A 15,830-nucleotide genomic window follows, 5' to 3' on the forward strand; every position below is an offset into this window, starting at 1 on the left:
TTATAGAGTTATCCTTTCAAGTACTCTTGCAAGTAATTAACTGGTGTTTGGGGGTCCCACCGCACCAGTTTTCATTTTATCTCTGTGACTGAACAAGTGATTGTTTAAAGTGGGGTGCCATATTGACTGCAATATAGAGAAGGGAGTTGCAGTCACTTCAACAAGTATTGTATTGTTTTGTTCGTCTGTATCAGTTTATTGTCCACTGTATATATCTAATGTTATTCAAAAAGTAAACGAGTTTACGATGAAATAACTCATTAAGGTCAAGGAATCTATTTAAAGATGCGTTATCGTGGAAGCTAAAATCTCCCATTTTGCTCTGCCCGTGAATGCATCGTAGTAAGCCCCTGACATCACGTTATGTTTGGCGCTGACATTCACGCAACTGGTCCCCGGTCAGTTTCAATGTGTTTACCAGGGCAATAGACTAACGATGTTGCCAGACTGCAAACTGAACTGAGATCTGTAAACGGAAACGGAAACTGGAGCCGCTCATACACCGCTTCGCGCGTTTGTCCGAGCCGTTGGCGCCAACAATACAACGGACCGAGTACTGCCAGTGTTAGGAGCGTTACGTCGGCTGTCTAGCAAACATTTAGCCAAAGTTATCTTTGCAGCTAAATCACCTTCTCATAGACATGACGAGGCTCTCAGAGGGTGCGATAGAGGTAAGGTCCACCTTTACGCTCTAACTGACGTTGATGCGCTGAAATACGACTTTAAAAACTATAAACTGCCGAAGTTTAAGACTGTTTGGTGTCAAGTGTAGTCTTTGTTCACCTGAATAAACTACCTAGCAGTTAGTAGTTTGCACTCCGAGCAAACTCAGCTACTTTCTGTCATTGAACGAACGTTAGTTAGCTTAATGTAACATTAGTGTTCACGTTAACCAATTGCAGCTTAATGTTGTCAGACGCAGTAGAAATTTAACTTAAACGTGTAAGTGGCATATATATATATATATATATATATATATATATATATATATATATATAGTAAATAGTCGAGATTGGCTCTTAAATTTACCGTGTGTTCTTCCAGGCTCTATCAATTGGCAATAGTGCTAACGACGCAGTGCTTCAGTTGGTGGTGAGTACAGAAAATATCTTTCCTTAACATCACTGTTTAGCCACTTCATCACTACATTTCCTGTATTTGGAGCAGAGATTAACACCATATGCATAAATCTAACTTGTCGTGTTACATTTGCTCAACAGACATCTGTTTGAAATCAGATCTAGGAAGCAATAAGCATTACCTAAATTGGGTTTGAAGGGTGGAAAACTTTCTGAAACTGCATTTCAGACCATGACCCGCAACCTATCCCAGAGAATACTACAGTATTAGTAGTTGGCAGCTATTTAAGGCGGAGTCTCACAGGTATTTAACAACAGGAGAGACTTCAGGAAACAGATCCTAACATGAGGCAGCTCACTGTGTAAGAAGTTGTATTGACAAATGAAAGGCAAGGGACTAACACAAGCCTATATGTCCATACATTTTTGAATGCAGCCTACATCAGGCTAACCAAGATGAATGCTGTCATATGATGCAGAATGACAGGATTAGACAAACATTACAGTAACCCTTTTTAAAAATATATATTTAACCGTATCACTTGTATTTCACCTCACAGAACATTCGCAAGATTGACAGTGGAAGCGGTCCTACTCGCTTCCGGGTGATGATGAGTGATGGACTGCATACTCTGTCCTGTAAGTTTGTACTTTTTCGTTCTTTTTCTTTACATAGCATAGATGCAGAAAAGCAGATCAGGATCTAGAACAAACAATGTCATATGTAAAACATTTGTTGGGACTGGTTTATAGGATTTATTTTGTGATTTGTTTATGAACAGATATGGTTGCCAGTATTCAGACAGTGAAGCATCTTTGGTACTTGAAGGCTGGATGGTTTTTTTCTTGAACTAGACACAAAATAAATTGGCGACCGAGTTTGACTTGACTCACGAGTAGTTCTTCTCAAGAAGCCCTTACTTGAATGAACCGGGCCGCCTGTCTGATATTCTTCTCTCACTTCTCTAACCCTCTGCAGCCTTCATGCTCTCAACGCAGCTGAACTTCATGGCTGAGGATAACTTACTGGTCCCCAACTGCGTCTGCATTCTGAAGAAGCATGTGACCAACATACTGAAGGATAAACGGTATGTAGTTTTTTGTTTTTTTTGTACATTTCAATATTGCTCACAATCTGTACAGTTGTGTCAATGACGGTGAGCATAAATGTATACGATGCCGTTTTCCTTGGTTCACGGTGACGTCTTATTACAGACGGGTGGTGATCATTTTAGAAATTGAAGTCATCAAGCCTGCTGAAGAAGTGGCCGGAAGAATAGGTGACCCTACTCCTCTAGCCGAGGGTAAGCCTTCAAATCACATTTCATGATAACATCTGCTACTTTAGTAATCACATTTAGTCTCGAAGCACTGGTGAGTGAATATGTTTGTGAAGTGAGATGGATGTGTACATGTAGATTGGTCTCAATGGGTCATAAATGCAGGCCAGTACTAATGTCAGATCTTCCTCGCAGGTCTGATCAAAGGCCCGCAGTCGGCACCGGTCCCTGAAATCCGCCAACCACTGCTGCAGCAGCAAAATAGAAATGAAGGTGAGTGCAAATGTTTATTATTATCTCTTGGACATTAATTAAAATGGGTGAGAATCGTGAAAAACACTGTGCACACATAGTTCCTAAATGTCCACCAGATGGCAGCATTCCTCTGCTGCTTTCTATAATTTGGGGTGGCCCACAGATTTACATGACAGCAGTCCTCTTAAGGCCCGTTGAGAACCATTTTCATTTGAAGCTACCTCAAGCCTTTTCTCGAGGGTTTTTGACTGTCACAAGTTCTCCAGAGCTGCCCCCTTTATCACGTGAATGCTTGGTATCATGAACTTGGAACAACTATGAGCCTTGTGTAGATGAATAGTGCTCTCTGCCTGTCAATCGTAGTGTTTTTTTTGGAAGCACAGTAGAATACACAAATACCTAGTAGCACAGAGAACCTGGCGCGTGTATGTTAACCCCATGAGCAAACAGATTTATTTTTCTAATTTGTTCATGTCAGATATGAGCAGGGGGGATCACAGCATTGCAAATAACTTGAATCAGGAGAGATGTGCAATCCGGCTGTCGGGGAGGTTTTGCTGTCTTCTAGCGTGTCATATCAGGTATTCATCCCTTTAATCTGCCGTGTGGGAATTGGGGGGGGTTGTGGCGAGCACCCTCCTCATCAGCACAGTCGTTGTTCATTTCTCTGTGTGTGCCGGTTGATCTGGAGGCTTAATTACCAGAAGTGCTGTGGTTGGCAAAGTGCGAGGACTTAAGTGGACACTTTGAACTCTAATCCTCCGCGTGAGATGCACACAAATCAAATGTGCAGCGCTTGTTCGAATGGGAAAAAAAATCTCAAAGTCAGGCCACACAGCTCTCCTGGGGAAGAGCACATCCAGTTTGTTACAGCGTTTCACACTCTGCCCTGATTCTGTGAAATGTGACTCATCCTTCTCACCAAAAAATGCTGGATCACACATCTCTACCAACTTGGCGTGACGAGATGTTTGTTTCCTGTTTGAGTCGTTCCTGTTGCTCGACTCGACAGCCAGCAGTGGTGGTGTCGCTTCCAGTCGTTGGGTTCTTCTTCGACGAAACTTCCCCCATGAAGTGAGATAACTGCAGTGATCGAGCAGTTGCAATCCCAAGGAATTGGATTTTTTTTTTGTAATTCGTCTCTGATGAATAATGTATGTGCCTCTCTCTTGACTCCTCTCCATCACGGCTCCTAATTGATCATTTATTTCTCTCTTCATTCCTTCGACAGCGCACAAAAGTTTCGGTAACTTCTTTGGGAAAAAGACCCCATCTGCTATGCCCAGTACTCCGGGGGGCAGCTCTAAAGTCGTGCCCATCGCCAGCCTCAACCCCTACCAGTCCAAGTGAGTACGCCTCCCGGTCCGGGCATGTCAAAAGCTTGTATATATGAAATGTTTGGCACAGTAATAATATACATACATTTATGATAAAAACAAGTAAAAATTTTTTTTCCAAATATGTTTGTTTTAATGCAACACTATTATAAGAAATTACTATTTTTGAAACTGTTGAATATCAGCAGTCGGCATCTTGAAGTCCACCGATGCATCATGTGGTGCTGGCCTAAAAAAATGCAATATTTCTCAGGCAACATACACCGATTATTAAACGGTTGAGTTGGTGAATAAATGCATGAGATAATGAATATAAACACGCAGATGTCGGGTTACAATCTCATCCCATGAGGTGCACCACAAATGAACAACACCGACATGACTAACCTCAGACTCTTTGTCGTCCCCGTAGGTGGACCATCCGCGCCCGTGTAACCAACAAGAGCAGCATCCGAACATGGAGCAACTCTCGTGGTGATGGCAAGCTCTTCTCCATGGAGATTGTGGATGAGAGCGTGAGTGTTATTGTGGTCCCAGTGTTGATTTTTAATGCTGTGTGAATAAACCACAAGATGTCATGAGTTGGAAATCCTGGACTGTCCCTGGCAGTTAATATATTAACCAACTTTTCTGTTTTATTACAGGGAGAGATAAGAGTGACTGGTTTCAACCAAGAGGTGGACAAGTTCTTCAGCCTGGTTGAGGTTGGCAAGGTGAGACGTTCCTCCGGATAATGATTCGGCACAGACCATCCTAATTACCTGTCAAAACTGACGGATTTGGCCGCACACTGTTCTATCAACAGCTGCCAGCACTTTGTGAGTTAAAACCCACAGAGACTGAATGAGTCATCTGGCTACACTGTACCCGTACAATAAGCAGCTTATGATCATCTGCCAGCCTTTGTTGATCCACACACACACGCACACACACACACAAACACACACACACCCCGACTGCCTGAAGTCGTATCTCGTTTGCACCGTTCAGTCAGGTGAAATGCTCCCGAGTAGATCTCTGAATAACACGTGGTTCATCCATCTGTGTGGGGCCAGGTCTACTACGTCTCCAAGGGCTCGCTGAAGATCGCCAACAAGCAGTACACGTCGGTGAAGAACGACTACGAGATGACCCTCAACGGAGAGTCGTCCATCATCCCCTGTGAAGACGACTGTGATGTTCCCGTGATTCAGTGCGACTTCGTCTCTATCGGTGACCTGGAGAACCGAGAGAAAGACTCCATCGTCGGTGAGGATCTACACGTGCATTTAACCCAACATGCGTCATTAAAACCCAAGACAACTTAAACTTATCAGTTGTTTTCCCCTCATGTGCCCAGACTGTATTTTTAGTGGAAAGGAGCCTGCAGCCCTGACTACAGAAACATGGCATACTGTCAAAATGACAACATGGAGCCCTATACATAGCCCCGACATTTAGCAGAGTTCTGCTCAAACAGGATGTCTTTGTTAGGAAATGCCTACCGACATTTGAAGTGTTGGTTCAGGTTGCCGATTTCTAAGCACACTTCCTTTTATTTTTCGCTCTTGGCAATTATCACAGGTGTCTCTAGATATTTATAGAGTCAGACAGTGGATATAACAAATGAGTGAAACTGTCAGCTTTAACCCTCCGAGTACAATGTCGTAACAAAGAGAACAGCTGAATAAAACATTTAAAGGCAGCTTATGTAAGATGATAATTACATCTAGCCTACGGTCTTGACAGGTTAAAGTATATGGTGGAGGAATATAAACATATTTTTTATTTCTTTCAGTTGGAGCCCTTTTTTTTTCCTCCCATCTCCTAAACAAAGTCTTATCTCACAGTGTATACAAGCAGCTAATTAGATCCCAACGGTGAACGTACTGTGCACTAAACTACATGGAGTTCATGTAAGTGTGTTCTGTGATTCCCGGTGTGTAAGTGCACATTGTTTTCCTTTACGGAGTGCTGTGGGGCTCTTGTCGAGGCCTAAACGTATCATAAGTCTCTTTAAGCACTGGCGTGTTGCGAGAAGCAAAACCAACCAACCGGAGCGCAGAGCCCTGCTCCTGCTGAGGGGTTCCCAAGCAGCCAATAATAAGTTATCATAAGCAGAGGATAGAGTTTGTAGCTGAAAGTAGAGCCGGATGCGATGCGAGGTTGGGGTAATTACAGCATACGAGCAGAGTGGTATTAATACTACTGATGACAGTAATAGCCTGTAGTGCAGATTGACTTTGGGCCCGATGGCAGAGCCGACGAGGAAATGAGAACCTGCCGTCACAGGTAAAATGAAGTGATATTAAGGAGTCTTCTGCTTGTAATTCTTTTAATGAAAACTTCAGCTTGTACTCGCTGTTTGAGTAATTTCTCACCAGCTTACCGGTAGGCGTCGTGAGTTTTAGTCATCATGGTTAATACATCTAAAACCCTTCCAGTCAGTGCGGGTTTATAGATGAGTAATGTTGGCGATGCCACTCTTGCACATTCACAAATAAATGGCTCTGCGTTTATCACGCTTGATTACATCAGTCAATAAAGTATGCGTGATAAAGTGCATTGGTGGAAACAATTAAAGCCTGTTTCTTGGATTAGCTCCTCCATTATGGATGTAAGTGCCCGGTCCACAGGTCAGTGCACCTGATTTGAAATGAATGAATCACTTATTTGCTACGAGCCAATTTGTGCCGGAAACCATGAGACCCGAGACTGACCTGTGGGCGTAAACACGATCAATATTTATGATATGTATATTTGGAAACAATCGGGAGATATTAAACCTATATGGTCATCGCCTCTCAAGAATATCATAAGCTGTTTATGACTCAAACTTTTAACCGTAAACTGTGGACCGTTTTAGGTCGTAAATAAAGAAATGGATCCAGTGTCTGCTGCTAATGCACTGGTTTATGTCTTCTATTCCAGATGTGATCGGAGTGTGTAGGAGTGTGGACGAAGTGACCCGCCTCACCACCAAGTCAAACAGGGAAGTGTCCAAGAGGACGCTCAACTTGATGGACATGTCTGGGAAGCTGGTGACCGTCACGCTGTGGGGAGAGGAAGTGAGTGCAGACATTAGACTGGGGGAGTGGAACGCGTAATGAGGTAGAGCAAGTAGTGTCTGGAGCTTTCTCTAATGGAAGGTGAAAAATCAATACCGTACCTTATTATAATGCTTAGACATGCTTATTGTAATGGTTAAGCCTTCCCCTCATCGTCCTCTGAGAACAACCGTTTACTATAAAGGACTGAAGCCGAACCGAAGCCAGATCTCACATGCACAGGGTGAACACAAAGGACCAGAGTACCGGCAGTATAAAAAGCAGTCGCCTTTTGTGAAGCTCATAATGTTCAGTCTTTGGTGAGACCGTGTCAGCAAGAAATATTTCCTGATTGCTGTTCAGCGGTTTCAGAGCCAAAGAAATGTAATAATGTGTGCGGTGTTTAATGTGGTTGTCATGGGGTGATAAAGTAACTGTGCCAGTGCGGTTGACTTTTACCTGTGGCTCAGAGGGCCTGTGTCGAGTTGGCCACCGTTTTCTTTCCTCCTGACAAGAAGCGCAGCGTTCCCCGTTTGTTTGTCCGACACAGATCCCTTTTCCACGGGGACCTGCTGCGGGTACACAAGATGTATAGTTTATGAAGAACAATGGCAATGCCAAGAAGCAAGTGTTGGAGATATTTCTCCCCGTCACTGAAGGCTGCACTGTTGCCCCCCCCCCCTCCTCCCCCCTCTTTTATCGTGTTTTTATTTGTTGGGGGCCTCCGGTTTTAACAGTAAAGAATAAAGTCATTTTAGAAATGTGTTCATAGTTCATAGCGGCGAGGTCTGTCTCTTGGTCGGTCCATCTCTTTGGTTCAGACTGAAATCTCTTAATACCTATTCGATGGATTGAGATTCATGGTCCCCAGATGATGAACCCTAACGACTTTGGCTGCCCCCTAGACCTTTCCTCTAGCTCAATGAAATCTCTTTATATGGCGATCCTATATGAGGGATCTCCATGAAAACATTGGACCTGCTAATCATCATCCGTTAACATTGCCATTATGAGCCGCTTTCCAGAAAATGGCTTTATCTGGAAGACAATGGTAAAAACAGGAATTATGAATCCCGGGCTGAAAGCCTAAAATAATAAACTGCATGATGTTATGCTGTAATGGCTGTGATATCAAACATGTTTAATGGGGACATTTCTGTCCTTAAGGGTCTGAATGTCTGTATTATGGATATTATATTATTATTTATTATAATTTTTTTTATTGAAGCTGATGTTCAACATCCAAAATTCAGGAAAAACCCTTCACACTCTTGCCAAAATGTTTGCCATATGCATGAACATAGCCCAAAAATGTTCGTTTTGATGCAGAAGGGTTTTAACAGTCTTGTACAAAATAGCAACAAATAGCAATCCAGACAAATAATAAGTAACAACAAAGATTTAATGAGTGTTTCCACATCTCTCGTTTGGCGTAGGCAGAGAAGTTCGACGGCTCTACACAGCCCATTGTAGCCATAAAGGGGGCGAAGGTTTCGGACTTCGGTGGCCGGTCCCTCTCTGCATCCTTCAGCAGCAGCATGATGATCAACCCAGACATCCCCGAGGCGTATAAGCTAAGAGGCTGGTAAGTGAGCTTGAAATTCATAGATAATGCAGTGCGGAAAACTGTACCGGTGACAAAGTGCTTTCATTGCAGGTATGAAACATGATATATATTAAACGCCAGAGGGCTTTCTCTCATTTATTTCACCCGCTGCAAGATAAACTTACGGTATGCAAGTATTGCTGTCGAAATTGGAGAACTCGGAAGGATTTAAATGGTTGCAAGAGTGCATGCTTTGATTCTCATCATCAAGATTAGTTTCCCCCTATTAGCCACTGTGTGTGTGTGGGGGGGGGGGACATTATGTATAAATGGAAAACATACTTAATCTGTAGAAATGTGTTTTTATTCTCCTAATCGCCTTCGTAGATTAAATGAAATCGGACTAATTTCTGTGTGAATATGATGATTGTAGCATTTATTTTGTGTGTGTGTGTGTACCCGTGTTCTTTCATGTTGGTTTTTATCTTTTTGTCAAGATATCTATCTTTGCCCTTAAAGTCAGAGTAGTTATCTTTGTACATGGAGACATGTCTATTGCACTCTAGTTGATTTCTATTAGAAGTACCACAGCCAAATGCAGAGTTAAAGGATTGTACACTAACACAAGTAAGGTATGCGACTCTTACCTTTTGAAGATTTTCGGCTGTTCTTGCAATGGAAAAGAGAAATATTTTAAGACCAAAGCTTTCGTCTTTAATTTGGGTTCCTGTGTCACTTCCTCGATTCCTTATTTTCTAAATGATCCCCGCTCCAAAACATAATCATGCACTGTATGCATGCGTTTTCTCTATTTTCAAACAAAGACATCACCTAGTCGTAGTCGGTGTGTTGTGACACCTTGTTAGGTGGCTGTATGAAGGTGTACAGGTTGGCACATGATTGACACTGAGGCAGCACCGTTGCACCGCGGCGGGGGTTGAATCTCGCTCCAGCGCGGTGACAGCTGATCCGTCACCTCCGCTCCGTATTCCTGAGCCGGAGATCTGATTGATTCCATCCAAAGAGTTTCATTTATTTACCTCCCAATAACAGTGGCCTACTCTGCACTGAGGAATACAAATAATAAATAAAAACAAAAAACGTTCAAATTTAATTTGTGACAAGTCGAGTGCGGCCTTTTCCTGCCTTGACAAATGTGTCTGAGAGTATTTCTCCATTATCAGAGGAGCCGATCTGCATCATCAGAGCGGTGGACTGTGACTCTACGTTGCAGGAGAGAAAGAGGCAAATCACAAAATATGCTCAGACGTACTCCTTTAATCAGACGTCTTGGCTCAGTAGTTTCTTGATGATGATATTACCACCAGCCTCTGGCTTCTCTGAACATTTACTTTTTATATTTCATTTCTTAGAATGCCAAGCACTGTGAACTGCTTAGTTATTTTTTATATATGATGGGATTATACTGCAAGTCATTATATTTGCATTGTGATAGAAAGTGCTCTGTTATCAGAACCACTCCCGGGTCTTCTGCTTGTTGAGCACTATTAAGTCCTGAATCACTCTATCGCTGGAAAGCTGAGACTCTTTTGTCGCCAGCGAGCCCAATTCATGTGTGATGACGTTTGGTCCCCGTAGTAGCCTTTTCACATTGATGTCACTGTGTAACGTGACCTCTAGGATAATAATAAGCCTCATGAGACTTTACACCTACAAACTAGAGACCTAGAGGGCATTCAGAGGATCTATGGCTTTCCTAGCTATAGTGACAATAAGGGGGTTTCTGAGCAGTTTCCAGAACAGAAGGGATCGCCATTGAATCGCTGCAATATGCTGTTGCTCAATGTCTTGGTGTCTTAATGTTGTGTTTTTATATATTCTTAAGTGGTCGCACCAAATCTATGTATGAAACCCAAACTAGCTGCAGCAACGTATGAAACCTAAGTGAGCATGGGAATGGCCGTCATATACTTCCATCCCAATGTTCTAAGCCCTTTTTAGTCTTTCACAACTTATTTAAATTAAATCCATTTTTATTTCTGATGTATATTTAGAACTTGGATTAGCTAGACTCTTCTGTTGCTTTGTCCACTGCAGAGGAGGAATCGCCCCCTGTGGGTTCTCTTTGGTCAACGTGTTCCTGCAGGTTTTTTTCCCCAGCATCCACAGTTTAAACGTCACAGACGGAGGGAGGCCAGACCTCACTCACAACATCGCTGCACTGCATGTCTGAGAGCTGTGTCTCAGCCTGCCTCATGCTGTTAAATACATGCTGTGTGTTTTGTTGTCTGGTTCTCAGGGTGGTTGGTAGCTGTCCACAAGTGTGTCCCTTACTGACTGACTGTCTGAATTATGGTTAACAGAACATGGGAGCAAATCAATTAAACCCTAAATCAAGCTTGTGGCGATATTTTTTCATTTTGCACAGAAGAACCCAAAGCTTGTTCTCCCACAGCACAACAAAGATGTGCCTTTACAGTACAGCCAAGGCTGCCGAAACATTGTTTCACTCGTGCAGAGGCGTCTTAATTTGATTCTGTTTTGCCGCAGACCTTCGGGACTTCCTCAAATGAATAGTCTCTCCTTGGTGGGCCATTGTCTCCAACTCATACTGCAGAGTATTAGTCGCTCCACTCAGCACTTTCCACTGTGCTTATAAGTAAGAATGCTGCACTCGGCACTAATCGTCTTGATCATTTGTCTTTTTCGGGAGTTCTTGACACAGGTTGCCAACTTGACAGTAAACCTACACTAAGTTCCTCTTTGTGAACTTTATCAGGGTAAAAAATCTGACTTCACATTGGTGCATCTGAGTGTGAAGATGCGATTGTCCATTAGGGGGCAACAGCTCATCTAGAGATGGCCGTGCTGCCTTCTCCCAGACCGTCGCTTCTCCGGTAACGACACTTTCTTCTCAACGGAAGACATTCAACACACACTCATTTAGTCACACGAGTCCAAGCTGACCGGTTCTCTGTCTTCCTTATCATGACTCCAGTGTTTCCACATGTCGAGGCCACAGCACGTGGCTGTGACACTAATCATGTCGGCCCAGAAGCCAACAAGCTCTAACACGGAAGTCTAATGAGTATGATGCCTCCGTATTTAATTGACTGTTATTTTACCCACGTTTCCCTTTGCTGTGTTGATTAAAAAAACAAGTGGCAGATGTACGAGCTGAATGGCTGCTGTTGAGTTATTAGCTGAACTGAATTAGTAACTGACTTCCTGAATGTTTCAAAGCAAATTGGGTAAGTGTCTGACAAAGTGAACCACAGTACCAAACCCCCGGATGCTTTACTGCAGCATTGAATTAGCACTAAGTGGCATTTTGTTTTGTTGGATTATTAAGTGTCTCGGTGGTGAGGATTTGTTGCTTAACTTCGACATGTATGATATTAAACTAAATATCTTCTAGTTTTAGACTATTGGTTGGACTAAAAAAGCACTTTGAATACTTTAGGTTGGGTTTCCATTAACTATTAAATTAATCTGCAACTATATTGACAATCGTTTAATCAGTTAAGACAAATTTCAAGAATTAAAAAGTTCAAAATTCTATGATTCTTGCGCCTTAAAGGTGAATATTTTCTGGTTTCTTTACTCCTATATGACATTAAACTGATCGTCTTTAAGTTGTGAACAAGACATTTGAGAACACTGATCAACATCGTTCACCGTTTTCTGACTTTTTATACAACAAACAACTCATTGATTAACGAAGAACATAATCAATCAACAATGAAAACGATTATTTGCAGCTGAAAAAGTTCTGAAAAAGCATAATGGAATTTCTTTTAAACCATCTTTAGACTTTTTATTTTAAAGACCAATACTATTTATTCATCGATAAAATCTGATTTATTTTTGCTACATATACCAGCCGTACATAGAATTACACTTTCAGTGCTTTAATAAGTCACAAATACTCTCATGGAAGCTTCATTTGATGTTTAATTTACAGAAGGTTTACAAAGATGTCAGAGATATTAATAACTTATGATGTCCAATATGATGTATTCATACATTTATTTATCTATTAATTTAAAACGCGGGATGTTCAGCTTGGCTTACTGCACTATTTACATCCCGTTGTACCAATAGAAGTACTGTAGCACAGCAATAACTTTCTGCTCTGTCTATAGAGCTCTGTATATCACCTCATTCAAATTCAATGTTTGTGACACAGTGGTGAGAATCTCCTGATTAATGCAGAACTGTCCCAGGGTGTGTCAATGTTAGCTGGCTGTAAGAGGCTAACACGTCACACACACAACACGGAGTGCTGGTGTTAGCCAATCGCTGCCCAGGCATGGGGGTCCTTGCCACACGGCTGACTGACACTTTCACCATGTCATCCCCTCGTGCCTCTTCCTCTGACACGTCTCGTCTTCTTCATCCCGTCCTTGTTCATTGGCACGCTGACATTTGACATGTCTACGGCATGTCTGCCAAGCCTCCAGTCATCTATCTTGGTGTTTCTGCAGATAGTTTGTCTCACTGACGCCACGCTGCTCTCAGCTGGGATCTGCCTGCTTCCAGTTGACTGTTGCACATCTTCAGCCAAGTCTGACATGTCCTCGTTTTGTTTCCTTCATTTCGATCGCTGTCTGCGCTGTCATTTCTGATTCCTGTGCTCCTCGGTCTCTATGATTTAACAAAACATAGAGACAGTGCAGCAGATTTAAATGAAGTGAAGCCTTACTAGTCTGCACTCTTACCTTATTTAAAGTGCAATGCATTTTTAATCAGCTCTGCTATGTTGCCACTACACTTCTCTCCCCCTGTAGAACATCGGTCTCTGGAGAGCAGCCACGACAGAAAACGCTTTCTCCATTTTGTCCGTTTTTGATGTGTCGGAACATCTTCTTGCATGTTCCTGGCTGGCTGCAGTGCAGGTACACCCGAGAGGGATGTGGTGCCACCGCAAAGAATTGCTCACATTTGTCAATGTGGGGAAATTGGCAGCCTGTGTGCGTCGCTCTGGCCACACACACGTTAATGGGGATATTTTCAATTAGTCATGCCTCCAGGAGCAAAGCATGCTCTCGCTGTATTTACAACCCGACCTCCCCCACTGTGCGCCACTCTGCCTCATGGCCTTCTGCTTCCTTTTGTCTTCACTGACTGAATTAAATAGTACCATCATGAGTATAAACATGGAATTAATTCATATTACTCTGCTAAATAAGTTATTTCAGGTGATTGACACAAAACAATAAATTGCTCCTCAGTAAACATATTTAATTAAAAAACAAAAGGAATGTTGACAGAGAGGAGCATTTCTATTTATGCGGGAGAGTCAATACACTGTCTACAGTGTGATATTTACATGTACATTTATACTGTATCTGGAACATTGGGCGTGAATGGGTTTCTGATATCACTGTAACCGCCCTGACCCTGGCCAGCTCATCTGTCCCTCTGCTGTTGATTAATTTCAAGCCTCTCATCCTGCCCGGCTCTCCGCTCAGCCATCCTTGCTTTGACAAACACAAGTGGATGCTCTGCCTGGAACATTTTTTATTTTACTTTTTTAAAGTGAACTGTTAAATGGACAGCCTGTAGTCTATTGACAGCCATGTGAACAGCAGACTGTTGTCTCCTGCTTTGCTTTGGATGTATTCAAATGAATAAAGCAGCAGTCTGAAGTAGGCCTCAATGTGCCAGCATTATGCATCTCCGATGTGGAAATACAGCTTTCTTGAATTTATTTTTAACGAGGTAAATATGAGGTACTGCTGTGCACAGCTGAAGCCATAGCTTTATTTCTGGATTAGTCTTTTGACAAAATGTATCGGCAGCTATTGTGACGAGTCTTTAAGGCTTTTTTTTTTAAGCAAAAAGGCAAAATATTCCGTTTCTGAACCATGAATATTTTGTTTTGTCCTCAATCACATTAAAGTAAAATCTTGGCTTTGGACCATCTGTCAGATAAAATAAACCGGATTATGCCAGCTTGGGTTTGTGCAAAATTGTGATGTGATTAATTTTTTTTTGTTTTCAACATTTTATGGAACAAACAATCAAGGGAGTAATCATGAGTTGCAGTCCTGCAGCTACACGTGACCGGGTAGAGATCAGCAGTGACCGGTATCGGTTCTCTTAACAGGTATGACAAGGAGGGCCACGCCATGGACGGACAGTCTGTGACGGAGGCGAAAGGTGGTGGGGGAGGACTCACCAACTGGAAGACTCTGTCTGACGTGAAGACGGAGCACCTGGGACATGGAGACAAGGTACACACGTGCACGGCTTTGCCTTGAGGCGCTCCGACATTCAAAGCAGCGGTAACCCCAGACGTATTGTTATTCAAGGATGAGCCTTTGAAGATATTCAAGGACAAACTGAAAGCCTGCCGCTGAATCCCAAACAATACATATGAAGGTGCTCCCAGCCAATCTGCATGTATTAAGAACTCAGTGTATGTCAGTGCAGTACCTACCCAATAAACGAAGGACCGAATAGTCGAATATTTGGGTTTAATGTGACCGTGTCACTCGTATCTCTGCAAAAGGTAAAAATCCTAAGAAATAATAAAATCCCCTGCATCACCAGGTATGTGTGCTTAAGATTCTGATTATACCTCCTTTATTATGTATTGTTATGGTGAAAGTCGCATTCATCCCTGGTATTGATTACACAGGTTCTATTCTTTGCCCTCTGAGATGCAATTACTGCCCTCCGATGAGTAAAGTAATGCCTTCTCTAATTTCCCCCTTTTTTCATTTCCACCTTCGAGGGAAGTGGTGTGTAAGAAGTGTATAAGTTGTCTCGAGCGGATGATGTGACCTGCGCAGAGATCTTAACTTGTGTCATTTAACATGATCTGCACATTAATAATCTTCACAGTATGATGAAAGTATCCCATTAAGACTATGGGGCCATTATTAGATGGAAGCAATTATGATAAGGCACCGAGAGACACGAGAACAATTTTGCTCCATTGTCTTTTTGGAAGCTCAGAGGATTTAAGGGCCCATAACTCCTGAGAAAACAAAGAGAAATGGATTCAACCAGAGTAGCAGTTATCTTTACGTCCACAGTAAGTGTAAGATGTGTTTTGGTAAATATTTCAAACTCTGCGTGCTTGTCTGCTGCCCGAGGCTGTGTCCTACACGGGTTGCCATCATAATTCTTTCTGATTATAGCCACAGCTGCGGGATTCACCAGTAACGGATCGTAGGCGTATTGCTTCCTCATCATTCTTCTTTTTAGTGTCGCCACTTCAGCTATTCTATCGTCTACAACCCTACAATGCAGCTCAAGCAGCACCCATCTATTTTGTCCTCTTGAATTCCAACCCCCCCCCCCCCCCCCCCCCCCCCCCCCCCCCCCACCCCCCC

The 15,830-nt window shown here is 42.7% G+C and overlaps 1 protein-coding gene across 1 annotated transcript in view; it reads left to right on the forward strand.

Moving 5' to 3' along the window:
• Positions 1 to 502: 502 nt before the first annotated feature.
• Positions 503 to 15,830, forward strand: part of rpa1 (replication protein A1) — a 23,871-nt gene continuing 8,543 nt past the window's right edge. The window contains exons 1-13 of the mRNA XM_031873636.1: positions 503 to 671; positions 1,045 to 1,092; positions 1,640 to 1,718; positions 2,059 to 2,167; positions 2,295 to 2,383; positions 2,555 to 2,632; positions 3,846 to 3,960; positions 4,364 to 4,466; positions 4,596 to 4,664; positions 5,007 to 5,199; positions 6,862 to 6,998; positions 8,414 to 8,562; positions 14,597 to 14,723. Of these exons, the coding sequence (XP_031729496.1) occupies positions 642 to 671; positions 1,045 to 1,092; positions 1,640 to 1,718; positions 2,059 to 2,167; positions 2,295 to 2,383; positions 2,555 to 2,632; positions 3,846 to 3,960; positions 4,364 to 4,466; positions 4,596 to 4,664; positions 5,007 to 5,199; positions 6,862 to 6,998; positions 8,414 to 8,562; positions 14,597 to 14,723 (1,326 nt within the window). The 5' untranslated portion in view covers positions 503 to 641. The remainder of the gene's footprint in view (positions 672 to 1,044; positions 1,093 to 1,639; positions 1,719 to 2,058; positions 2,168 to 2,294; positions 2,384 to 2,554; positions 2,633 to 3,845; positions 3,961 to 4,363; positions 4,467 to 4,595; positions 4,665 to 5,006; positions 5,200 to 6,861; positions 6,999 to 8,413; positions 8,563 to 14,596; positions 14,724 to 15,830) is intronic.

This window comes from Anarrhichthys ocellatus, unplaced genomic scaffold, assembly GCF_004355925.1.
Source record: "Anarrhichthys ocellatus isolate YVR2014 unplaced genomic scaffold, GSC_Weel_1.0 scaffold72, whole genome shotgun sequence".
Lineage (NCBI taxonomy): Eukaryota > Metazoa > Chordata > Actinopteri > Perciformes > Anarhichadidae > Anarrhichthys > Anarrhichthys ocellatus.